The 25,783-nt window shown below is 38.5% G+C and overlaps 1 protein-coding gene across 2 annotated transcripts; it reads left to right on the top strand.

Annotated features, from left to right (window-relative positions):
• The first annotated feature begins 1,425 nt into the window (after positions 1-1,425).
• On the top strand, positions 1,426-24,093 carry gucy1a1 (guanylate cyclase 1 soluble subunit alpha 1). 2 transcript variants are annotated; one of them, XM_057843336.1, is made up of 8 exons: positions 1,426-1,818; positions 1,956-2,014; positions 4,512-4,591; positions 5,473-6,185; positions 11,371-11,856; positions 20,083-20,226; positions 21,481-21,635; positions 21,789-24,093. In XM_057843336.1, the coding sequence occupies exons 1-8, from the start codon at positions 1,588-1,590 to the stop codon at positions 21,925-21,927; spliced, it is 2,007 nt and encodes a 668-aa protein (XP_057699319.1). In that variant the 5' UTR covers positions 1,426-1,587; the 3' UTR covers positions 21,928-24,093. The 2 variants fall into 2 exon arrangements, with proteins under 2 accessions (XP_057699319.1, XP_057699320.1); XM_057843337.1 differs by lacking the exons at positions 21,481-21,635; positions 21,789-24,093 and having other exon boundaries at positions 17,429-20,225.
• Positions 24,094-25,783: the final 1,690 nt, after the last annotated feature.

The following is a 25,783-nucleotide window of genomic DNA, read 5'->3' as shown; positions in this document are numbered from 1 at the left end:
TAATGTGTCATATTCTTTCACTTACTTTAAGTAAATGTTACAATTTCTTCGTATTGAGCCCATACATCTAAAAGTTGGTCATTTTTCACCTAAATCAAGAATCAATTTATTTCAAATAATGTTTTGAACAGTATTCTTGAATTAAGAACATTTCTGACGAACAAGTTTTTCTTTTAAGATTAAATATACAAACGTTTTGCTTAAAACAAGTCTGTTAAGATTATATTCAGCAAGCTGTTTTTCTTATTTCAAGAAATCTCACTGAGTAAAATCGACTTGAAGCACTGTAGCAGTAGTGTTCCCCACCTCCACAACATTGATGTCTTTTTACATTACTTACAGTGGCTGCTGCTGGCAGAAAAAAAAAAACTCGTAGCCCTTGTATTTGAAGGGGGGGGGGCATGTTGTATTTCTGTTGAGCTGTGAATGCGCGCGCGTGTGTGTGTGTGTGTGTTGGGGGGGAGTTCAAGTCATCAGCCAATCAAACGTGCGTTTGGGGGGAAAAATGGACTGGCACATACAGCGAGTGAAAAGTGGTCAGTGTAAGTCTGAACATAATGAAAGTACTGTAATTCACTTAATAATGGTAGGATCAATTCTATCCTTACAACATATAGGAAGACAGTTTAATTACCTCTATAACTGAAGTCATTATATAATGCAAATAAGGTTGCTTAAAAGTTGGTGGGGATAATTTGAGCATCCCGAAAAGTTGCTCGTGTTATGTCCCTACCAACCCTATGCAAATCTACGCCATTGTATTCAAGGGTGTGAGTGACTGGAAAAACTTGGTATTAAATTGGATCTCTCCCCGGAACGCCAAAACCGGTGTCTAGTTCTCCACAGAAAAGTGCGCGCGCTCACACACGCATGCACACCCCAACACACATAACTGGGATGCCTGTAGGCCTATTTATAAGCATGGGCTAAGCTACTAACCGAGCATATATCTTGTAAGTTAATTTTATTGCTGACACTAGGTTTTTGGGTCATCAACATGTTTTTCCCCTCCTGCCACAAAAGTCAAACTCTGCCTATGGCTTCTAATGAGCGGAGTTGGTAAGACGTTTAGGGAGCCTGGCAATCGTTTTTCAATTTGAACATATTTCACCGTTATTTTACTTTAATTAGTGTTGGCCAGAGCTGGAGTTCAAACCATAGCAATCAGAACTGCGAGGCTAACGCGCAAAACACTCGTTCACCATCCATGCTGCAGCCAAATGCATGTAAAGTGAAAGGAAAAAAGTGTATTGCATGCAAGAAGTCGTCTGGAAATAATGTCTCCTTGCTGATAGGTCGCTCAGCTCCACCAGACGTGCATTGCACGGGCATGGATTGGCCTGCAGCTCTTCTCCCGACCCTCCACTCCCCCTCCCCACCTCCACCTCCTTCATCTGCTCATTGGCTTTTTTGGGCGCCGATCGCTCAGTACCAGCATTAGTCCAAAGAGCAGCGTCCAGGAGGTGGTTGAGGATTTAGCAATGATGAGATGCAAAGAATAAAATGCAAGCACCATTCTGGCGCTTCTGTCTGCATGCACAATGAGCTCAGCGACTGTGTGGTGAGGACATCGCAGCACCAGTGAAGATGTTCTGCGCCAGGCTGAAGGAACTGAAGATATCCGGAGAATGTCCGTTCTCCAAAAGCAACCAGCAGCAGAAGGAGAAGCAGGACGAGCAGCATGGAGATGCTGGGGAGAGCTCGGTCGTGCACGTCGGGAGAAATACGCACGAGCCCACACCGAGACCGAGGAGCAGCAGAGCCAAAGTCAACCTACATACCCTCGGAGAAAGCATTCGCAAACTGGCGTGTCCCCAGGTAGGTGCGGACGTGATCAGAATAGAAAGGGTCGTCTTAAAAAGAACAAATTGGCTGCCATTTAAGGAATCTTCTAATCCCCTCTTCTCCACCCGCTCCTAATTAAAGACATCTCTGTTTATAACTTTAACATGCAGTTTCAGAGGCTTCACGCTGCCCTCCAAATAATGATGAGCCAAAGCAAGAAATCTGAAAGGTAATATTATTTCAAAGTCTTCCATCAAATACTTTAGCTGCATTTTAATGAGAGCCCCTGACGCACAAAGGTGGGGAACACTTTGTCCTATCAGGGGCCAGTTCACTTTTTGGAACATCCTGGATGTCTGTATGTCGAGGAGGACCTGAGCTTATGGAGCAACATGTCCAAAGTCCGGCCCGGGGGCCAAATGTGGCCCCTGGTCAAATTTCATCCGGCCCCCAGCCTCTGTCATAAAATCAATAACGTCTGGCCCGCACGCAGACTCAATAAATTGGTCAGCAGTACTACTACCATCATGCTTACACACTAAATGCTGCTCCTCATTTACCCACTAAAAGGCAGTAGCACTCTAAGCAACATTACCCCATGCATGTGACCCTTAACTCCCAGTTTTCTACAATGGTGACAGTCAACACAAAAAAGAAATTTGACTGCGACGGCCGACGCTTCAGGGATAGTTGGAAATTGGACTATTTCTTCACTAAAATACGCAAGAACTGTGTCTGCCTCATTTGCAAACAGACAGTCGCTGTTTTAAAACAGTTCAATGTGAGGCGATATTACCAAACAAGAGACGCTGACATGTACGACAAGATTACTGGGAAGATACTTATCGAGAAATCAAAGCAACTTGAAGCTAGTTTAATTTTAACAGCAGCAGTATTTCGCAAGAACCCGAGAATCGAAAGAGGACGCCACAAAGGCTAGTTGCGAGATTGTTGATATTATTAATTTAAAAAAATAATAAAGCAAATGTGACACACAGAATGGCTTGCTAAAATTTGCTTAAATATATTGTTCTACGTAAAGGACGTCAACCAAGGTCGGCCAGCCACATTTTTACCACACCAAATCTGGCCCCCTTTGCAAAAGGTTTGGACACCCCTGTTATAGAGGAAGTTAGTGCTACCTAGATATGTAGCTGAAGGCACCTATCAGAAATTGTCTAGAGAAACATGCCCAAGAGAACATCTACTATTTTAATTGTTAACGCCATAGCGGCAGGTGCAAAGGCGTAGGTTTGATCCCAACATTGGTAGGGACGGCAATGACATATACAAAATTTTATATGTATTGGTTCAGGTGATACACCGTTCGATTCAAACCTTTGTTTTCAAAAACTACTGCTTTAAGACCATATAAATAAAATAAAACTAAAAATTGGGGGGGGGGTAAACTTCAGTTCACTACATTTCTAACAGTTTAAGTAAAGTTAACAGTAGAAAACACATACAGGAGGACACTTCTCTCTAAGCAGCTTCCTACTCGAGTTTTGCAGTTTAGCAGATTCACACAGTTTAATGTCATGCGAACTCCGATGCAGGTCGGACTTTCAGTAGTAAAATTAGTAGTGTGTTCCCCACCTCCACCTTTTCTCATGACCTACCCTGGCTGCTCCTGGCCGAAAAAAACTTCTAATATTCCTCCTCTTCGAAGTGAGCGGAGAAGGGGGCATGTCGACATGTAACGTAATTCTGTACTGTGAAAGCGTGCCTGTGTTTGTGTTTTCAAGTCATTCGCCAATCAAACGTGCGTTTGAGGGGAAAAAAATGGACTGTCACATTCAATGAGTGAAAAGGGATAAATAAGTCTGAACATAATGAAAATAATTCACTTAATAATACTAGGGTAAATTCTATCCTTACAACACATGAAAGGACAATCTAAATTACCTATATAACTGAACTCATTATATAATGCAAATAAGGTTGTTTAAAAGTTGATGGGGACAATTTGAGCATCCTGAAAAGTTGGTAGTGTTATGTCCCTACCGTCCCTATGCAAACCTACACCCTTGGGCAGGTGCATGCTGACTCCCATTTAACATGAATTTGAATTATTTATTTTGCAACAGTGGTATTCCAGTCATTCATTTTTACACCCCTCTTGGAAACATTTTTAAATGTTTTATCAATCTATTTTTTTTTATATTCCAAAAACTGGGATTTCAACAGGAATACATTGTATTTCCCCACAGTACACCCATATTACAAAAACTGGGATTTCAACAGGGATACATTGTTTTTTCCACAACTATGCAAGAAGGATTACTACAGGAATTCAGTAATTCTGTAGGTGTTTTGGGCCGAATAGTCAAGTAAATACTGAAATGTATTGCTTTCTTGGAAACATAATACAGTTTTTGTATTGGAATCAGTTGTTAAACTAGTTATTATTCTACAAAGCTGTCGTCTAATCATTCAACAATGCTGCTGGCCTTGCTGCTTTAAAATTATTTATAGGGAAACAAAATCCTAATTCCAAAAATGTTTAATATTCATATTGTCATGCTTTATAATATATTCTCTGCATACAGTGGAACATTATTATTAGATTTTTTCCTGTGAAATATTGTCAAATGATAGTAGTGCTAGGTATGATAGTGCTGATGCTATTCAATATGACAGATGTGTTAAGTGACAACAATTTTGCAGACTTATTCATATTCATATTACATTTGCTTAATGTAGTAACTTCATCTTTGTGTCCGCAGCATTGCATTTTGTTGCACAGACTGTAGAGAAGAACCGGAGCATTTGTTGGAAATGATGACCGCTTACTCCACCAAAACAGGTAACCTTAGATTGGACGAAAATAGCGTGCAATCTTTGGACATTCTGTAACTTTTCGTTCAATAACATGAGAAATTCAATTTTATAGAATACGCATACATCTATACACATAAAGAAAATGGAATGGAATAAATGTCACAATGACTGTTGTGATTTTTTTAAACCACAAAGTAAGTGCTGTTCCAAGGCTTTTACGTCAAACTTACAGTATACCTCACAATAATAATACTCCCTTTGCACTCTATTAAAATAAATATTTTGTTATTTAGAGGATATCCCAAAAATTGACAGTATTTTAAAAAAGGAATTATCTTTGAAACTACTAAAGCTAGATCAATAAAAATCAAATATGAATTCAAAGATTTGTAAATTCTGTGTCCGGTTTTACAAGTGTTCATTATGTACGTCACCGGTGATACGGCACACATTAACTTGATCAAGTACTTGCCAAACACGCAGCCTTCCTCTTTAAATTTTTGGTGTCTGGTCAAATTTGTTTGCTCGGTGGTGGAATTTTCCCAGATTTTGCATTGAGCCATGCGTGTAGTCTTGGGTGACTGAGTTTGAGCGTTTTTATTCCCAGATGCAAAATGACTTTTCTTTGGAATTGAATGGCATTTCTTAACCTAAAACAGGAAAGAGATTTTTGTTTAAAGCTCTTTAAATATGGTGAAAAATTAAGGTTATTTCAACAAATTGGCTAGCGTAATGATGTCAAATTTGAGGTGGTTGGTGTAACATGGAATTTTTTAAGAGACATCACTAAATAAATGACATTTTTGTAATAATCATTATACAGCTTGTACAACATTGTGAATCTACTGTCCCTTTAGCATAGGTGTTTCAATAGAACGTCTCATAGTCCTTGTTCATATCCCACAGCAATCCCAATGGAAGCTTTGAGAGTGTCTCTCGGCGAAGAGCTCTTCCACATGTGCTACGAAGAAGATGGCCACATTTTGCGGGTTGTGGGGGGCGCACTTCACGACTTCCTCAACAGCTTCAACGTGCTTCTGAAGCAGAGCAATGCACCCCCAGCAGATGGAGGGGATTGTGTAAACGAAGCATCGGTGCTGTGCTTGGACAAAGATCCGGGTCTGCTTACTGTCTACTTCTTCAACCCCCGCCCCACAACTGAGCTTTTCTTCCCTGGGGTCATCAAGGCAGCCGCTCGTGTGCTGTATCACACCACCGTGGATGTTCTGATGGACCCCCCCAGTGCCAAAGACAGCATCCTTCAGTCTAATCCACAGCACAGTCATCTCTACACAGTGATTGTCAAGGGGGATAAAAGCCTGAGCCCAAGTCCTCTGCGGGCGACCTCAGCTGGGACCCTTCCTACCTCTTTGTTTTCCACTATCTTCCCCTTCCATCTCATTCTGGACCAGGATCTGGTTCTGGTGCAAATTGGGCATGGGCTCAGAAAGAGACTGAGCAGGAAGGATGGCCTCAGACGTGCTTCCACCTTTCAAGAACACTTCTCAATCGTGCGTCCCCAGATTAAATGCTCCTTTCAGGGCATCCTGACCATGCTCAACACCCAGTTTGTCCTTCGGATCAAGCACGGGGTCTCGGGAGCAGACAACACAGTGAAGGTACGTCCAGAACACATCTAACCAGGTTGCTTTGCAGTCGAGCTTATTTGCCGTACCGCTCGGCCCGAGGTGGAGAGCAACATTCTGCCACCAGCCGAGATCACAGGCAAATGTCAGAGGCCTTTCCACCATCAAAGGCTCAGTCGGCTTAGGTCTATTTATGGAAGGGAGCTACCGGTCACCATGACAAAAACTGAGAAGTTTCTCAGTAAATACTGATGCCAATTTAAATATATACATATATATATATATATATATGATATATATAGTATAGGTGTAACGGTACACAAAAATCTCGGTTCGGTACGTACCTCGGTTTTGAGGTCACGGTTCGGTTCATTTTCGGTACAGTAAGAAAACAAAATGCAAAATATAAATGTGCTAGTTGTTTATTACACACCTTTCAACAATAGGAACATTAGCCTATACAAAGCTAGAATTCTGCTCAAAAAGTAGCGGGTATTTAAAGATAATCCAACAACAATTTGCCTTTCAGACCCCGCGTATTGGTCAGCTTTCTTTCTGAAAGAAAGAAGAAAAAAGAAGTCCTGTGTTAAAGAGAAAAGCAATCCCAATGACAAAGATTTTAACATGTATTTTACAAATGAAAGCCTCAATGAAACATTTTTTATTCATATGAACGGTTTTCAAAAGCTTGATTGGTGGATTTTCTCAAGTTAAAGCGCCACACAGAAATTAATAAATTTCATTGTGTGAGCAGGATGTGTGTATTATTCTTATTATTTAATTACAGGTGTTTTAGCTCATTTCAATTTATTTTATTTAAATGGGCTATTATTTATTTTATTATGTGTTTATATTTTACAAATGTGATGTAGTATTCATTTAGATTTTATATTTTATGTTGTATAACTTTAGTTCCTATGTGAATATTAGTTCCGACTTGTTTTGTTGTGGTAGGAGGGTTTTGTATTGAACACGGGGCCGTGTTGGTTATTATTATAGCAGAGAAGACAGCAGTAAATCAACAAAGACAAGTCAACTGTGCCCCGATCTACCACTCAAGAGATCTGATGGACTCAAAAAGTAGGTTACGAATACGATTGCATATTAGTTTGGAAATCGACCGGATCCACCGTATTTTTACACGAGTGACTTCCGGTCTGCCCGATCGTAGCTCCCGGTAGTAGTATTGACACAGGAGGGCCGCGTCTCGCGTCAAATAATAAACTCTGCCGTTCTTTTCGCGTGCGTCGCGTTGAGCCGCTTCTGGGACGCATAACACGAGGCTGCACTGCTACTGGTGTGCATTGGCTGATTGACTCTAACGCCCGCGTTTCACTACGTTCTCACGGCAGCCACGTTGTTTCGCCGTTGACGTTTCCGGGTTATACTGTCCTACCGTGTTGGTCCTCATTGTAGTAGAGAAGACGGAGTAAATATAATCTACACAAAGAAACTGTAACCCGATCAACTCACAGCCTCGAAAAGTAAGGGTTATATTACGTCAGAAACTCGTTCGGTACGCGTCCGTTCCGAACCGAGCACCACGTACCGAAACGGTTCAATACTATTACATGTACCGTTACACCCTTAATATATAATATAACAGTATATTCTCACGGTTGCAGGAGAGCTGTTTAGGGAGGCATTGAAAAAAATACAGTAATCTCCCCTCTACTCAAAGGGATCAAGGAATGTATCAATCAAGAATGAATACACCACAAAATGTGATGCCAAATCAGTTTTGCAAAATCCCAAATGAACATTTCAAAATTAACCTTAAGAGCAAAAGTTCAACACATTAATTGATTTTAGAAATGTGCTAGAAGTGTGCATGTACAACTCATGTGGTGATGAATTTCCATTGACAACCCAGGCTAAATTTACTCTGAACAACATCTTAGTCGAGATGTATCATTTTAACTTACTTTCTATTTACGTGCAACCCTATCTACACTGGGGCTTGTATGTTGCTCATACAACTTGATTAACTATGTACATCAACAACTTTTTTTTTTTTTTATGCCACGATCTACCCATCATGTTGCGAGTGACTGTTAGATCACGATGGACGTAATGACGCACCCCTGTTCCTAGTAAAAAGGACTTCAGTTTAAGTGGTTTGAGCTCAATATTTCAAGTAAACCGAACTTTAATTTAAGTAAATATATACGTTAATATTTCATTCGAACTGGGGATGGAACCCTCGCTGCCACAATGGCAGCTAAGTGCACAGACAACTAAGGTAAACACCCCGGCTAACAGCTCATTTGCTAGCACACTTCTTTGAAGGCATCGAGTGTAATGTTGCAACCGTTGCACACAACTTATTTCAAGTTCACTTTACTCAAGACATTTAAGTATGGCCCACATACCAGCTAATTCAACTCAGTAAATAAAATTCACAATTTTAACTTGATTAAATGAGTTAGGAATACTCTGAATAACAAGTTACTTAAAAGAGCTGAATCATTTGACTTAAGTCCACAAAAAAAAAAAAAAAAAACTTTGTTCCCATGTTTACATACAGGTATCTAAGTTTTGTTTTGTTTTGTTTTGTTTTACAGTGTAGAGAGGACTTTGGTACCATCTCGAAGCATTTTAGAATATCATAGAACGATTACAATAAATGAGAATAAGTGCATTTTTCAGAAAACGATTGCGCTCTGGTTCCCCAAAAGCTCAAATACTTGAAGTTCAAAAGCCATGACTAAAAAATTGTACTTTGACACCACCTTGTGGAACCTTGGTGCCAAGGAGCTACAGTGATATTTTGACTAATGAGTTTAATTTCAACTTCCGTTATCAAGCTTGTAATTCAATTTTACAATTTTTACATTGTTAGGGATTTGCTTGGTGCATGTTTCGGCATTGCCTCTCACCATAGTAGCAGAGTATCAATAACGTTCTCGTCCATCAAATTTGGTCCATGATAAAAAGCACAAAAAAGAGAAAGGAAATATCGATCAATTTTTAAAATCTCTTCACTTTTTGGGGGCAGAATCTCTAATATTATCTCAAATACCTGAAATGAGTGCTCTATAGTTCATTATTATTACTACAGTACACTAACACTCATGATTTTTCATTATCTGCAGCTAGGGGACATAAGCGGATTTTAAGGGGGGGGGGGCAAGGGGACCAGCCCCCCGGTGTAATTGACATGTAATTGACTTTCCTATATACATAAAGTTGTAAAGAGAGAGAGAGAGAGAGAGAGAGAGAGAGAGAGAGAGAGAGAGAGAGAGAGAGAGAGAGAGAGAGAGAGAGAGAGAGAGAGAGAGAGAGGAAAAAATATTTCAAAAAGTGATTTTTTTTTCCTTCTTTTTTTTGATTGAAGCATCTTTTGGGGATTGAATGATTTAGACACAAATGTCCTAATTATAATAAGGACCAAACACAAAAGGATTGCTTTGATCAAAGAGATTTTTCAATGAAAAATTAAGTGTTCAAATGCAGATTTTTCCAATCTCAAATATTTTTTCGCATTCAAATTTTTTTTCTGCAATGGAATTTTTCTTTTTTTTGATTGAAATGATTTTTGTTTTTGAAAATCTATATATTTTTTAAGCAACTTATTTTTTGATTGAATAATGAAGACAAAAATGTCCTAGCCAAAATGTGGCCCAAACACAAATCAACATTACTTCAATCAAAAAGTTGCTTCAATAAAAAAATTAAGCTTCAATAAAAAAAAAAAATAATAATAATAAATAAATAAATATAAAAATTAATCAAAGAAAGATAGCTTTCACATGCATTTTTCTTTTAGTTTTTGAGTTTCGAATTCATTTTTGCATTCAAACACATTTTTTTTTTTGATTGAAGCGACTTTTTTTTGGTTGAAAATATATATCTTGATTGAAGCTACTTTTTTTTTTTTTTTTTAAATTGAAGCACCTTTTTTTGATTGAATAATAAAGACACAAATCTACCTCCATATGGCTCCGCCAGGGGGATACTGTTTTTGATTGGAACAACTACATTTGCACGACACCGGCGGGCGTACCAAATTCAATGGATGAAGATCTTGGCGAAAAGTATTGCCGACGCAGCCTGATTTAGAATTCCCCTCAAGAATAATGGGAAACAAAAAACGCTCATTGTCAACTTATTATTATAAATATTGTAAGTTAATTTCATTGCTGACACTGCGTTCCGGGGTCAACAACATATTGTGCCACCCCTGCCCCAAAAGTCAAACTCTGCCTATGCTGGGGGATAATGAAACCTACCCTACCTTTACTACAAAGGTCTTTTACGTCAAAAGTGACGTTCGGCTTTAGTGCATCTTTCCATTCAAGAGTTATGGTTTGAGTTCTTCGAATCAGCATCTGCAGAAAGCCAAGGATCCTCTTTTAGCTGCAAGATTTTCCCATGTGTCTATGTTGACTGCAAAAACAGACAAACCATGTTGAAGCACAGTACATATCCATGATACCGCTTTCCTCTTTCACCTTTTTGCACTGTAAAAGCCATTGTAGCAAGCAGATGTCATCCATTTGACCTACAGTAAGTGACCGTTCAAGAAGGTGTACTATAGGTGCAAGAAAGAAGAGCAGTGTTTCAATAACAGAGGTGCCCTGCCAAGAGACTTACTGTCCATTGCCCTTTATGCTGAAAGCAATTGTCACTACACTAGATGCACAAATGCTAGCTCTACTGGTATGCCTATCAATTGAAACAAGTTGAAGACTATTTAAAATGTTGAGATTAACTATTTCTTACACTGTTAATTGATGTTGTGTGGATATGTTCATAAATGAAAGCTTTTCATTAATAGTCACTTTTAAAAAAAAAAAAAAAAAAAAAAAGTTTTCTAAAGATAACACGATTTCTCTGAATGGAAGTGTATACAGACCGTTTCAATGCAGATTCACTAAACAAAATATTAATAGTTCGATCCTTAGCAGATTAAGTATGTTAGACAAGGCAGACATTGGTTGGGTGGCATTTGTAATGTTTAGACATAGCATTCGCCTGAAATATAAATAAATATTCTGGCTCTGGCATGGATGACGCAGTTGCACACCAAAGAGCTGCCAATACTTTGTGTTCTTAGTCATAACACACAGTATGTCCTAAGAAAACCACTCCAGGCTTTCCAACTTCCAATGGCTGCCATTGACGCTAATAGATGATTATTCACTGCCAGCCCCTCCAAATTCCAGTAGATCTATCACTGTCAATGTCAGCTCAATCCAAATGATTTGTCTTTCAGCCCATGGACCTCAAGGGCCAAATGATCTACGTTTCCGAGTCCAACGTGATCTTGTTCTTGGGTTCGCCATGTGTGGATAAGCTGGAGGAGTTAACGGGCCGCGGCCTCTACTTGTCTGACATCCCTATTCACAACGCGTTACGTGATGTGGTCCTTGTTGGCGAACAGGCCAAAGCACAGGACGGCCTAAAGAAGCGTCTGGGCAAAGCCAAAGCTGCTTTGGAGCAGGCTCACCAGGCGCTTGAGGAAGAGAAGAAGAAAACAGTGGATCTCCTCTTCTCCATCTTTCCCGGCACTGTAGCTCAGCAGCTGTGGCAGGGTCAGGCAGTCCAAGCCAAGAATTTTGAGCAGGTCACTTTGTTGTTTTCTGACCTGGTGGGCTTCACTGCTGTTTGCTCGCTCTGCACGCCGATGCAAGTGATTACCATGCTCAACGAGCTGTACACCAGGTTTGACCACCATTGTGGGGAGCTTGATGTTTACAAGGTACGTGCACCTTCTTTGAACTGCCCATAATAATAACATGTTTCCAGACATTGCATTTTTTGTCTATTTAGTGGTACTATAATGGTATTGGACAGAGAAGTTAGATAGGAGCACCATAATCGCTTTTGTCTCAACACTGTAGCCAAATTCAGATAATATTCTCATACTGTATAATTCACTGGAATCTATCAGTCTGTCGGGCTTTTTTCCAAGACTATGAATTTCACGGTCGTCAAACTCGGTGGGACGGTGCATCTTGTCCAGAGAAAGATCATGGTTATTAATTTTCTAGTGATTAGTCAACAAATGGCCTCAAAATTGGGAAAATATGACATAAATAAGACTAAAAAATTCAGCTTCGACTATGAGGTGTTGCCCATCACCATAGGAACCAAATGGTTTCCGTTAATTTAAACAAGTCGTGTTTTTTGAATAAGAAAACACACAAAGACATGAAACTCCAAAGTACTTCCAAAGAGATACTTTCATCTACAGCTCATGCACTGGCACTCACACGCAGACAAAACAAACATCTCGACCCCAGCTTCTGACTCACACATGCAACAACAACAAAACAAACAAGCAAAAAAAAAAAAAAAACATTGATTACACCTTTGAAACATATCTACTGTATTTCCTTGTGTTCTCTTTTGTCATGCTTTTGTCCAACACAGCGCCCGATTTACAAAATCAAAACGCAGGATAAAAATTGGGTTGTCAATAGGAGTCCTAGTATGGATTAATGGTGCTGTATTTCAATACATATGAGTTCAGTGATATTGCGAATCGAATTGTAAGATGGATACTTTTGGCGAAATTTGCCGTTTTGAAGTCAGAAAGGGTGACCTACATGATTTGTGTAGATCCGAGGAGAAAATTTTTAGGGGGGGGGGGGTGTTTCGGGAGATTTTTTAAAATGTCGGACGCTCGGCATGCAAGCGGGGAAAGCGGCACAAAGCCAAAAAAAGTACACCAGATTGACTTGTTTCAACGAAACAAAGGAGGGTACACTGTTGTGTCCTGTCTCTTCAATGCCTAGCTTGGCTGCATGTCGGCCGTGAATGAACATCTAAAGCGCCGTCACCCAGTTGTAATTTTGGAAGACGACAAGACACAAAAAGCTAGCAGATCGGAAGTCCATAACTAACTAACGACATGTTTTATTGAAGTTGCTAAGCCTGTCGCGATATTCAATGAGTCCATTTATCACACGGTAAATAAAAATAAGGGCGGTAATTTTCACGGTTGCGTTTTATCGCCGCGTGCGTCCGTGAATACATTTGTGCATGCGTGTTGATGGCGTATGAGAGTCCAGTTCACAGTTCCACAGATGTATATTGGTCATTAACACGCTGTAGAATTAAAGTTCATACATACAAAATAAGGAAACACATCTATATTAAACACTGTAAAAGTTAGCATTGCTACATATAGGCTAATGGTGAAAAACCCATAACCCACTGTGTATTATAGCAAACACTAATACGAATCCATATCACAGGGCAGGCTTAACAACCTAGCCATGCTCTCCATTGAGCATGAGTTTGTTCAAAAACTGGAATCCACTGATGTTATAAATGACTTCGCTGTCAAATCTAGGTGCATCACTTTTTGAGGGCTTGATAAACCCAGGGATGTGAAAGGGGCAGGCACAGGATGTTTAGTTACAGTGCCCTCCATATTTATTGGCACCCCTGAAAAAGATGTGTATTTTAGCTTCTAATATTTTTTTTTTTAAATTCAAATAATATGGGACCTTAATGGAAAAAAAGAGAAAAATCCAACCTTCATTACAAGGGAAATTCATTTAGTGGGGAAAAAATCCCACATAAAGAAAAATTTTATTTGACATCAAATAATGTGTGTCACAATTATTAGCACCCCTGGTGTTAATACTTTGTACAACCCCCTTTTGCCAACAAAACAAGGTCTGGGGACTGAGATGGCCATGGGAGGAGCTTGATTTTGTGTCTGGTGAACCATTTCTGTGTAGATTTGGCCATATGTTTAGGGTCATTGTCTTGCTGAAAGACCCAGTGACGACCCATCTCACCTGACCAAAGCACACGGTCCCAGTTGAAGCCTGGGACCGTGTGTATTTTTGTGTGAGACCAAGATTGAGCTTTTTGGCAACAAAAACTCTAAGTGGGTCTGGTGTGCCACGAAAGATGCGCATGCTGAAAAGCACCTCATACCCACTGTGAAGTGTGAGGGTGGGTCAGTGATGCTGTGGGGCTGTTTTGCTTCCAAAGGCTAGTGATGCACGATAATGCATTTTTCAGCCGATACCGATAACCGATAATTTCCTCCTCGTTCCAACCGATAACCGATAATGTCAAGCCGATAATTTTATTAAAGATTTATGTAAAATTTTAAAGTATACACAAGAGAAAATATTGCTGTGCAAAAATAATATTGCTCTTTTTTTTTCAACATCAAATGTGAACAAGTAGTAGTAGTAGTAAATTCCAACATCTAAATAAAGACAGATTGTCTGACATTGTGTAATGGTAAACTTTTGGCAACAATTACTTACAGAGTAAATACATAAGTTGCACAAAAATGGCTTTAAAAGTATGCCATTCCTAAAGTATAACATTACTACACAGCAAAAACACAGCTCCTTAAGACTAGTTAAAGTCCCTTGTTTTCAGTGTAAATCTATTGGAAATAAGTTAAATTAACTGCCAGCACTTCAAGTATATTTCACTCAGATTTCTTGAAGAAAAATGGCCAGCTGAAAATAAGATTAACAGCCTTATTTTAAGCAATAAATTATTATACATAATCCTAAAAAAAAAAAAAAAGAAAAAACCTTGTCAGAAATGTTCTTTATTCAAGAATATGTATGGTTCAAAACATTATTTGAAAGCAATTTTTTCTTGATTTAGGTGAAAAATGACCTTATTATTATTTTTTTTTTATGTTTGGGCTTAATAAGAACAAATTGCAATATTTAGTTCAAGTAAGTGGAATAATCTGGCGCATTCAACTAGTCTTCAACACTCAAACAAGATGGGGAAAATTATTTGACTAGATTTAAGAAGAATGATCTGATTAAGAGACGTCATAAATTTAAAGCGTACTGAATGCATTACTGACTGGATGACTTCTTTGTGTCGTTTGGTGCATGTTACAATTATCAACTAACCACTGTGCCGTCATGATAAACATGGTTTGTTGACATCACCTGTGTAAATGTCCGTGGTAAAACTGATGTGATCGCCATGTCTTTCACGAAGAATCGTGGTCGTATAAACTGCATTATTTTTTCATCCAGGGGTTTGGCTATCGGGTCATTTCGGGAATTTCCTCCCGCCTGTGCCCTTCAGTCCGCCCGGCTGCCAAATTAGCACCCGCGCCAGGCCTCTGTCTCGAACTGGAGTGGCGGCGGCAGCTAAGTTCGTACCGGATATCCGCCCGCCCCGGCCGGCTCGCTGCGGCGCATTCGGTGCATGGCTCTGCTCTCATGCTCTACCCGCCTAGGGCGAGGCGGCGGCCTGCCGGACCGGCGGGCTCCGTCGGAAGAGAGCTACTTGTCAACTATCGATCTCGTGAGGTGTTTAGCCATAGATGGGAATTTACCACTCGCTTTGGGCTGCATTCCCAAACACTCCGACTCCGGGAGGACCGCAGCGTCTCTGTATTGTCACAAGCCCCGTAGCTTCCTTTATAGTTTATTTGTTAACAATAGCTTTAGCATTCGTGCTAGCAGCAGCCTCATATTCGTTCCAAAAATCATTGTGATGCAGTTTTAAATGGCTGCTGGGTTAGTGCTAATGGTGTTCAATGAGGACGCTTTCTTTAGGCCTTGAGGAACTGTTTTGTAGATGGCGAGAGCGTCGTTTATTTCATTTCACACACTGGAAAAGCAACGCACGCTAGTGAGAGCGCCTCAACACTGATGTGTAACACCGCCTCCTCTATGACGCCGTACTCCTAAACCCCTCCTCCCACAGGGGCTACAGAGAGGGGAGGGGTTGAGCAGGCAGCAGTGAAGAAGTGGAGAAAACTGCTTGGTTGCGCACATTTGGAGGCTAAATCAAGTATATAATTATCGGATTGCATTTTCGGTTGATTTTTTTATTATCTGTATTATCTGTGTGACGTCATAATTACCATTATCGGCCGATAATTATCGGTAGCCGATATTATCGTGTATCTTTACCAAAGGCCCTGGGAACCTTGTTAGGGTGCATGGCATCATGAATGCTTTGAAATACCAGGACATTTTAAATCAAAATCTGTTGCCCGAAAGCTGAAGATGGGTCGTCACTGGGTCTTTCAGCAAGACAATGACCCTAAACATATGGCCAAATCTACACAGAAATGGTTTACTAGACACAAAATCAAGCTCCTCCCATGGCCATCTCAGTCCCCAGACCTTGTTTTGTTGGCAAAAGGGGGTTGTACAAAGTATTAACACCAGGGGTGCTAATAATTGTGACACATTATTTGATGTCAAATAAAATTTTCTTTATGTGGGATTTTTTTCCCCACTGAATGAATGCACTTGTATTGAAGGTTGGATTTTTCTCTTTTTCTCCATTAGGGTCCCATATTATTTGAAAAAAAAACAAACAAACAAAAAAAAAACATTAGAAGCTAAAAAACACATCTTTTTCAGGGCTGCCAATAAATATGGAGGGCACTGTATACTGTTTTGTTGCTTAGCAGACTGGCATAGCACTCTCAGTTGTATTGTGTTGTAGCCTACATGGGACAATAGATGGAAATTGTTTGTTTATATTGTGTCACATCACATTACAGTCTGTTAAATTTAACTGTCCATCTCAAATTAAATAATTTGAAAATGTAAACTCTCATTGCTTGCAAAGCGTTAAAAGTACTGCGTATGTTGTTGTGACAAGCAGGTGGCAGGGATGGGGTGGTGTGGGGGGGGCCTATAATGGTCTCTTGTCCCTGGGCCCCTGCAAGTATGTTGACAGCCCTGCGTCAAAGTCATTTTATAACATAATAATAATAAAATAACGTAGATGGTGATGATGTTTCGTGGTATTCAAGACGGGCATGCTGTTGCGCATTCAGCATTCACTTCCACAGCATTTGAGCGACAACAGCTGCATTATTCATTTTATATCTAGAACTACTTAAAATCTTATCAATTTGTTTAAAACAGTGTTCACTGTGGTTTGTTAAATTTAGATGACATTTTTTCACTATTAAGTACTTTAACAATGGAAACAAAATTGAACTGAACTACTTAGTAGAAATTTGATTGCTGTTGTAATCTAATTTTCCAATCCAAAATTAGTTTTTGTTTTGACAGAAGACTCATAATTGAATATATGTAGCAGATAGGAGCATCAGATTTGCACGCTGGAGTGATTTGCATCTAATACCAGCAGAATGACGAAGAGAGTCTGTATCAGTCATCGGCGAGGACTTCCAAAGGCTGGAGGCTATAAACAACATGTCAGCAAAGCCTTAACAAAGATATAGCTGCGTATTTGGCAAATGCATCGTAAATACTCAAGGAAGCTCCTTCAGGACCCTGTTCCACTCTGCTTGTATATGTCTAAAAATAGTTTCATTTGTCTGTGTCACACAGTTGTCGAGTGCTCTCTGGTTACATGAAAGAAGACGACTTTAAAACAGCAAAAATGAAGTACAATTGAGATTTTATGGCTGATGGCTTTCAGTCCTCTGGTCTTGCCCTAGAAGATGGAAGACAGACGGCTCTCCACTTCAATGTGTTCCTCATTGTGTTGATCATTTCTTTTTTATTAATGACACTATATATTTTCAATACATATGATTCATATTGACACATGCAAAGATTGTAGTGGAAAAAAACCTAAAGGTCTACAATTCTTGTCAGATTCCTGGGATTTCTGATGCAAAGTTCTGATATATATTTTATTATTTCGTCACATCTGGATGCATCGATTACGGTAATAAAAAATCACCGAATAAATGTTCGAACTGTAAACAGTAATGCAGAGAATGATCTTTCTTTCATACATTTGTTTTGTGGTGTTCGGGCAAGTAACTACCTTTAAAGTTCATGTAAAGTCATTTTTATGATTTGCTTCTAAATTCATGATATATGTTTGATAAGATAAAGATAAGTACTGGAAAGATTCAAATACCTTGAACAATTTAGAGTTGAATTGTTGAGTTATAGCAATAAACTCTTTCTGACCTCATCTGCTGTAATTTTTCAAAAGGGCCTAAATAAGGGTTCTACTGCTATTAGAAAAATGTTTTATGACTATTGAGCAACATTGCATTTTTATCATTCAAATTGTAATTAGTCCATCAAGCTAGGCCTAAAAGTTACAGCTCTGACAAAATAGTATCTTCTTTTAATTTTTATGCCAATGCCTATTATCCAGTCGTTACCTCCGAAGGTAGCGAGGTATGCATAAAATGCGGTCGAGAAAAGTGGTTCTCCCAGGCACGCTGTCGTAGATGTGGGTGCTAAAATTACCAAGAGAGATGCTTCGCCAAGCGTATGTGCCCACGAAGCCGCGCTAGCATTGTAGAAGAGCTTAAAAGGCATGGGAAACAAGCTAGCCAAAGCATATGCCTTTTACTAAGTCACAACAAATAATGATTATTGACTGACATTGGGCACTTGAGCGGGGCGTGGTTTTGACACAGTCAACAGACACACTTAAAAATTAACATCGTAATGATATTGACGGGACACATTTCCCAGACTCTGCACCATGCCTTCAAGTAGGGTTCCATCGGTTGAAGTCTCTTGCAGTTATTCTCAAACACATTCAGCGATCCAAAACCGGATTTAGGTTGAAAAAGTATGAAAGCTGTACTGCTTGCAAACAGAAAGGATTGTGTCAGGAGTGATTTGTTCAAGGATTCAAGGTAAATATTATATTTTTCGTACCATGCATGCATTTTGAAACATTGTGAAAAAAATCAATGGGAGAAATTAACCACTACGACATTGGCGTCATAATTCGCAGTATTTAGGTAAAATAAATGCTAACTGCTTAGTTTTTTCCTTTTAACCAAGAATCGAGGCTGTTTTACATCCATATCTATAAAGAGTTCAGGCATTTAAGCATTTATTCACAAGAATTTTCAACGTAAAAAGCAATTTGTGGTGATTAGGCGTCGTCACATTAGCTTAAAGACTAGCAGCACATTCAACATATTTACGTAAAATAAATGCTAACTGCCCGTTTTTTGCTTTTAACCAAGAATCGAGACTGTTTTATGTCCATGTCTATAAAGAATTCAGGGATTTAATTATTTATTCACAAGAATTTTCAACGTAAAAAGCTCTTTGTGTTTCCATTCGGTCAGCTTTGACGGAGATAGGCCCCCTATTAATCTGCCCCACGCCCCATGTCCCGTCAATATTTTATGAACTCTATGACTTACGTACACTTTCTGAGACTTGACAGGATAGGCTTTTTGTGTTTCGGAGCCTTATTACTACATTCAAATTTGGCAGGCTTGTTAACAACACTCTTTGGTCCAATTGAATAATTCATTAATGTTGTCTCCTATCTGACTTAACCTTTAAGAACCTGTACTGATCTGACTTATATTAATTAGGAAATATGCGCAAAATAAATAAATAAAATTTACCCCCCAAAATATTGACTTGAATATTTGATAAAGTACATTTTTTAGGAACGGATGTTTCATGGGTATATTATTCTGACTTCAGTACAGGTTGCATCGGTTCAGTTACCTCTCAGTGACAGTGAATGTGAATGATTAAGCTGTGTCTGACAGGTATCTATTTCAGGATTTAGTCTTCCTATTTCCCTATGTCAAATGGAAAAGACCCCAACTTCCCATGAACCTGAACAGGATAAACTTTGTTTTAGATGTATGTATGGATGGATGTTATTAAAACAGAATCCCATTATTACTGTTTTACTATTGACTGCAATATAGAATGATGATGCTGATCATGATAATGGATGAAAATGGATGTGACTGTGAATGCAAATGGTTGTTATCTCAATGGTTTACTGTACGTACATAGCCTCTGACTGGCTGATAACCAGTCCAGGATTTTCCCCTCTCTTGCCCAAAGTATGCTAGGATAGGCTCCAGCACACCCACAGCTAATGAGCATAAGAGGTATGGATGGATAGACAGAATAATACATCCCAAAACTAATCTCTAACGTTTTTAACATTTGCCCACCAACTGTCAAGAGCCACCCAAAGCCACTCTAGTATTATAAAATGATATACTGGTGGGTTGTTATCTGTTCAGGTGGAGACCATTGGGGATGCATATTGTGTAGCCGGTGGCCTACATAAGGAGAGTGACACTCATGCGACCCAGATCGCACTGATGGCTTTAAAGATGATGGAACTTTCTGATGAAGTCAGGACACCAACTGGAGAACCAATACAGGTGGGGAACCAGCTTCCAAGACCCAGAAGAAAAAAATCAGTAAAGTAGCTTTCAGTTAATCCGTCTGGCAAATAAAATAATCCAGCTCTCTTTCATAATGTCATGGATTGTTGCTTGACCAATTATCTCGCATTCCACACAGAAAGGCAGAAAAGATTCGGATTGTGTTCTAATACTAATTCACTTCGTTAATAAGTTTTACAAAATACCTCTCATACCTTCCTCGACATGAGGACTTCAGCATGGATAAACGGTTGTGCAATTTTATCAAATGAAAACAATGTTTTGAAGATAAATAATCGTTGATAATAAATGTAGAACCCATGAAATGTGTGGGCCAATCAAATTCCGCAATCTATCAAGGAGAGCGTTTGGGTTTGTGCAAGGCATGGGAGTTGTATCGAGATAAATTCAAGTTAACTGAAATTTAATTCAGGACAATTGCTTTAAAGCAAGGGCGTAGGTTTGGTCTCAACGTTGGTAGGGACGCTGTAACAGCATAACCTGCATGTTTTTTTTTGGGGGGGGGGGGGGGGGGGTTAAAAATGTGCATCGGCGGCAAATAAAAATATTTTTTTCAATGATAGGAGATAAAGAAAAATACATACATTTTAATTAGGGAATAAATGCACAAAATGCACAGTTGGATTAAGGTTAACAGTAGAAAAAGTACAGGAAGACACGTCACTACTTTCTACTCAAGTTTTACGTTCACACAGTTTAATGCTATGATGCAGGTTGGACATTCAGTTGCAAAATTAGTGGTGTGTTCCCTACCTTCACAACATGAACGTCTTTTTAAATTACTTAAAATGGCTGCTGCTGGCCAAAAAAACCCTAATATCCCTCCTCTTAAAACGGGGCGGAGGAGGTGGCATGTCGACATGTATTTCTGTTGGGATTGTGTGAATGTGGGGGTTCCAGTCATCAGCCAATCAAATGTGCGTTTGAAGGGGAAAAAAATGGACCAGCACATTCAGCTAGTGAAAGGGGGTAAAGGTAAGTCTGAACATAATGTAGGGTCAATTCTATTCTTACAATTTATGGGAAGACAATCTAAATTACCTTTATAACTGAACTCATTATATAATGAATATAAATTTGCTTAAAAGTTGGTGGGGACAATTTGCGAATCCGTAAAAGTTGGTGGTGTTATGTCCCTATCGTCCCTATACAAACCTACGTTCTTGCTTTAAAGTAAGTTTCTAAAGTTGAATTGAAAAACTCATGTTAAACACATATTTTATTTTGCAGATGCGAATCGGCCTGCACACTGGATCAGTGCTCGCTGGTGTCGTCGGAGTAAAGATGCCACGTTATTGTCTTTTCGGTAATAACGTCACCCTGGCCAACAAGTTTGAGTCGTGCAGCCAACCCCGAAAAATCAACATCAGCCCGACCACGCACAGGTGACATCACCGCTAGTTCCGTTTCCAAGGTTACCAAAGGGAAGAATGCATGTCCTGGACAGGAAACAAAGTTTAAAGGAGTGCTGCGTTTCTTCCAGGGTCCAATCAGTTGCCATACTGATTTATGTTTTATTTGTGTACTCTTCATCCCAGATTACTGAAGGAGCGTCCAGAGTTTGTTTTCATTCCCAGGAGCAGGCAGGAGCTTCCGCCCAACTTCCCAGAGGACATTCCTGGTATTTGTTACTTTTTAGAGGCTTCCATCAAAACTTCACAACTGACTCAGAAATGAAGTCCAGCTGCTGCAGAAAGGCTCCTGACGCTTCCTTACACTCATCAGTGCTTCTATATTAGAGTTGTCCAGATATTAATGTGGCTTAGTGTCTGTCTTCTTAACGGTCATTTCAAAATACATTGGACCTTCGCTATTCCAGAGGGACAGGTACCGACCCTGACCTTATATGGTTTCGCCAAATAATTGATGCTCCTATAAGATTGATTATAAGGGTATATTGATTGTTGTCCATTGCTTTTTGATTCTCTCTAATGCTCGATTGGCAAAACTAATATGAGCCAAAGCAGACCTAGACTCATCCTGGCATATGCATCTGCTGACGACGACAACCGACGTTAGATTTTTGTATTTCATGAGTGAATCAAAGGTTGGGAGCAGAATGAGTGAACATGCATTCAGGCAGAACTTCCATTAAACATCAAAATAATCTTCTGCTAAGTTTGACTGGGCGGAAAGTTGTTCAAGCAGCCAACTAGTTTGGATGTTTCTTGGCATGATTACTGCTGACTATAACAATTCCAAAGTAAATTTACTGTTTTTTCTCTGTTCTGAAAAAAAAAAACACAAATAGAAAAGGTGTTTTTTTCCCCCAAGCCAATAACGGGAGTTGAAAACAAAATGAATCATCGCATCAATCCTCAATGCACTGCCAACTTTACATATATTTTATAAGATAACTTTCCAATTTTAACACAATGTACTCTGTGACACCGGTTTACCTCAGAACATTTTTCCCATGGCAAATAATCACTCAATTCATCCCAGGTTGAAACTACCATCATACAAGCTCAATTAGCTGTACTATACAGGCAATATTTTTTCATGAAAATTTGAATTTACAAAACCATAAAACAAAAAGTTTACCCATGAAACTAATAAACGCACAAAATGTGACATCATCCATATGTGTACAGCATAATGAAGTTTAAATTGTACCAGTTTTGAGGCATTCAACTTATGATGTTTCCCTGTTAAGGCTATGTGCTGTACAGGTTGTAGTAGCAATTTAACACGATCCCAAAAATGCAGTGATTGCTGACTGCATTTGACAAACATTTTTATTACTTCCTTGAAACAAGACCTTTTAAGGTTTATGAAATATATCTGCACCTTCCCAGCAGTCTTGAATGCAGCATTAATACCATTCTCAAACCAGCACCGAATTAATCTCGAAAAACATAAACAAGGCATTTGAAAAAAGGAAAACTGAGCTTTTTCCCATTTTCACAAATGGATATTTTGCAGTGTTTCCTTAAAAGCAGCTTTAGTTAAAACCTAGATGTGAGAAGGGGAATAAATTATATTAGTAGATGGGAGATGTTAGAGTTTGTTTGGATTGGAGCTCTAAAATAGCAAGACATCAGTCCATGATCAGACATGAGGCTTGTACTATTGCTCATCTGTATAAACACCCACTTTAGGGCAAGTCAGTTCTAAAATATGTTAATATTCATTTCAATCCCTAATTTAAGACACTGAAGACTGTTTTTGTCATTATTTTCAAAGATTGCAATACACAAATAAATTAATGATGCCACAAAGCATTGCTGAAATATTATTTTTTTTAAATTGGAGAAGCTAATATCTTTTTTCATTACTCCAATGCTATATTAGAATGAAAATTTATTCTATAAATATTTTTTCAGCAATCAGTTAGGCAACGTTTCTCCTATTTGAAATTTCTCTATTCCTGCTTGCATCTTTACATAATTTAGCAAATTGAATAAGAATTCTCAACTGGCTCTATGTAGTATCGACTTTTAGATTTTAAATAAATAAACAAAGTAAAGACAAATTTATAAGGCTTTACAATGTATTTAGAATCAAGGTTCACAGAACAGACTCAGGTGCCTTATGGAAGCGGGATCACACGTTTTCTGTGAAGTAAAGCTAAAAGGTGGTCACTTTTGTTTCTTTCGATATGAATGCAAGCCACAAATTCTTCCATTAAAGTATATATTTGAAATACGTTCATTATACATTCCAGTACTGCAGTTTCCTAGTAAAGTATTTTTACTGTTTTCACTGCACACATGTTTGTACTCTATTTATTACATTGTTTTCATAGCACAAAGAGCATATAAGACAAGAATACAATGAATGTCCTTCAATCACTCATAAGGATGTGCTTTAATTGTTACTGTACTGTAATGTAAACAAGAGTGCAATAAATGCAAAGTAAAATGAACTTGACTCTGAATCATTCTGCACCACAAATGAAGTAACGATATGAGATGACATAATATAAATAAAATTATTGTAATTTAGTTCAGTGCATGAAATCATAATCCAGCAAAGATTTATTTGTTGATTAAATAGTCATCTGCATTATAAGTGGCTCAGAGTCGTTCTAACACATCTCCATAAGCGGATTTTAAGTGGGGTCTAGGTGGAGCAGGACCCCCCCGGTGGCCGAAAAGTGTCATTGCATGAAATTGACTTTCCTATATATATAAAAGTTGTAAGCAATAAAACTGCAACAAAAATGAATGAAATGAACAAAAAAATATATTTTTTATAATGGGTCAACATTACCTTTCGAACAGATCATGTGACTAGCACTTTAGACAGTCATTTGCTTTGCATATTATTAAAAAAAATAAATAAATAAAATTAGGGGAGGGCAACTTTTTTGGGGGGATTGAATGATTTAGACACAAATGTCCCACCCATAAATGGCCCAAACACAAAAAGGATTGCTTCGATCAAAGAAGACTTTTTCAATGAAAAATGAAGTGTTCAAATGCAAATTTTTCAATCTCAAATATTTTTTCGCATTCAAAAATTTTTCTATGATTGAAATTTTTTTTTTTGATTGAAGGGATTTTCTTTTTGAAAATATATAGTTATTGAAGCAACTTATTTTTTTGATTGAATCATAAAGACAAAAACGTCCTAGCCAAAATGTGGCCCAAACACATATCAACATTACTTCAATCAAAAAAGTTGGTTCAATAAAAAAAAAAAAAAACTTGACTCCAATCAAAAAAAAAAAAATTAAATCAAGGAAAAATAGCTTTCTCGTGCATTTTTTCGAGTTTCAAAATTATTTTTGCATTCAAACACATATATATATATTTTTTTTAATTGAAGCGACTTTTTTTTGGGATTGAAAATATATATTTTGATTGAAGCAACTTTTTTATTTTGATTGAATAATGAAGACACAAATCTACCTCCATATGGCTCTGCCCAGGGGAAACAATTTTTGACTGGGGTAACTACATTGGCATGACACCGGCGGGCGTACCATATTTAATGGATACGATCTTGGCAAAAAGTACAGCAAGCAGCCTGATTTAGAATTCCCCTCAAGAATGATGGGAAACAAAAACGCTCATTGTCAAATTATTATTATTAATATTCTTGTTATTTAATGTTATTGCTGACACTGCGTTTCGGGGTCATCAACATGTTGTGCCCCCCACCCTCTCCGCCCCAAAAGTCAAACTCCGACTATGTACATCTCAGTTATTTTCATTTCTATTCATAATTTCTGAATTTATTTAACTTAAATTAAAGGTCATATTAACATATTTTCTGCCATTGACTGTCATAGACGTTTAATCCGTTTTACCCAGACAGCTGGATCACATTCAATGGCAGTAAATGAATTAATGATTGTAAAACATTTTGAAATTTATTTGTTCATTTAATTACTATCACGTAAATGCCTGCATTTCAACACGCTTGTGTAGACTAAACAACAATGTATACTGTATACATTTTGGCTTTAAAACAGCAGAAATCAAAACTGTGCAGGAGTTCAGGATCACTAGCATCTTCTAAACAAAAGAGAATGTATTCTAATTGGTCCGCTGTGCCGTTACGTAATGGACACTCTACCACGCGA

The sequence above is a fragment of the Corythoichthys intestinalis genome, chromosome 8 (assembly GCF_030265065.1).
Source record: "Corythoichthys intestinalis isolate RoL2023-P3 chromosome 8, ASM3026506v1, whole genome shotgun sequence".
In the NCBI taxonomy this organism is placed as follows: Eukaryota; Metazoa; Chordata; class Actinopteri; order Syngnathiformes; family Syngnathidae; genus Corythoichthys; species Corythoichthys intestinalis.
Note: the sequence above shows the minus strand (reverse complement) of the source record. Positions and strands in the feature narration are given on the sequence as shown.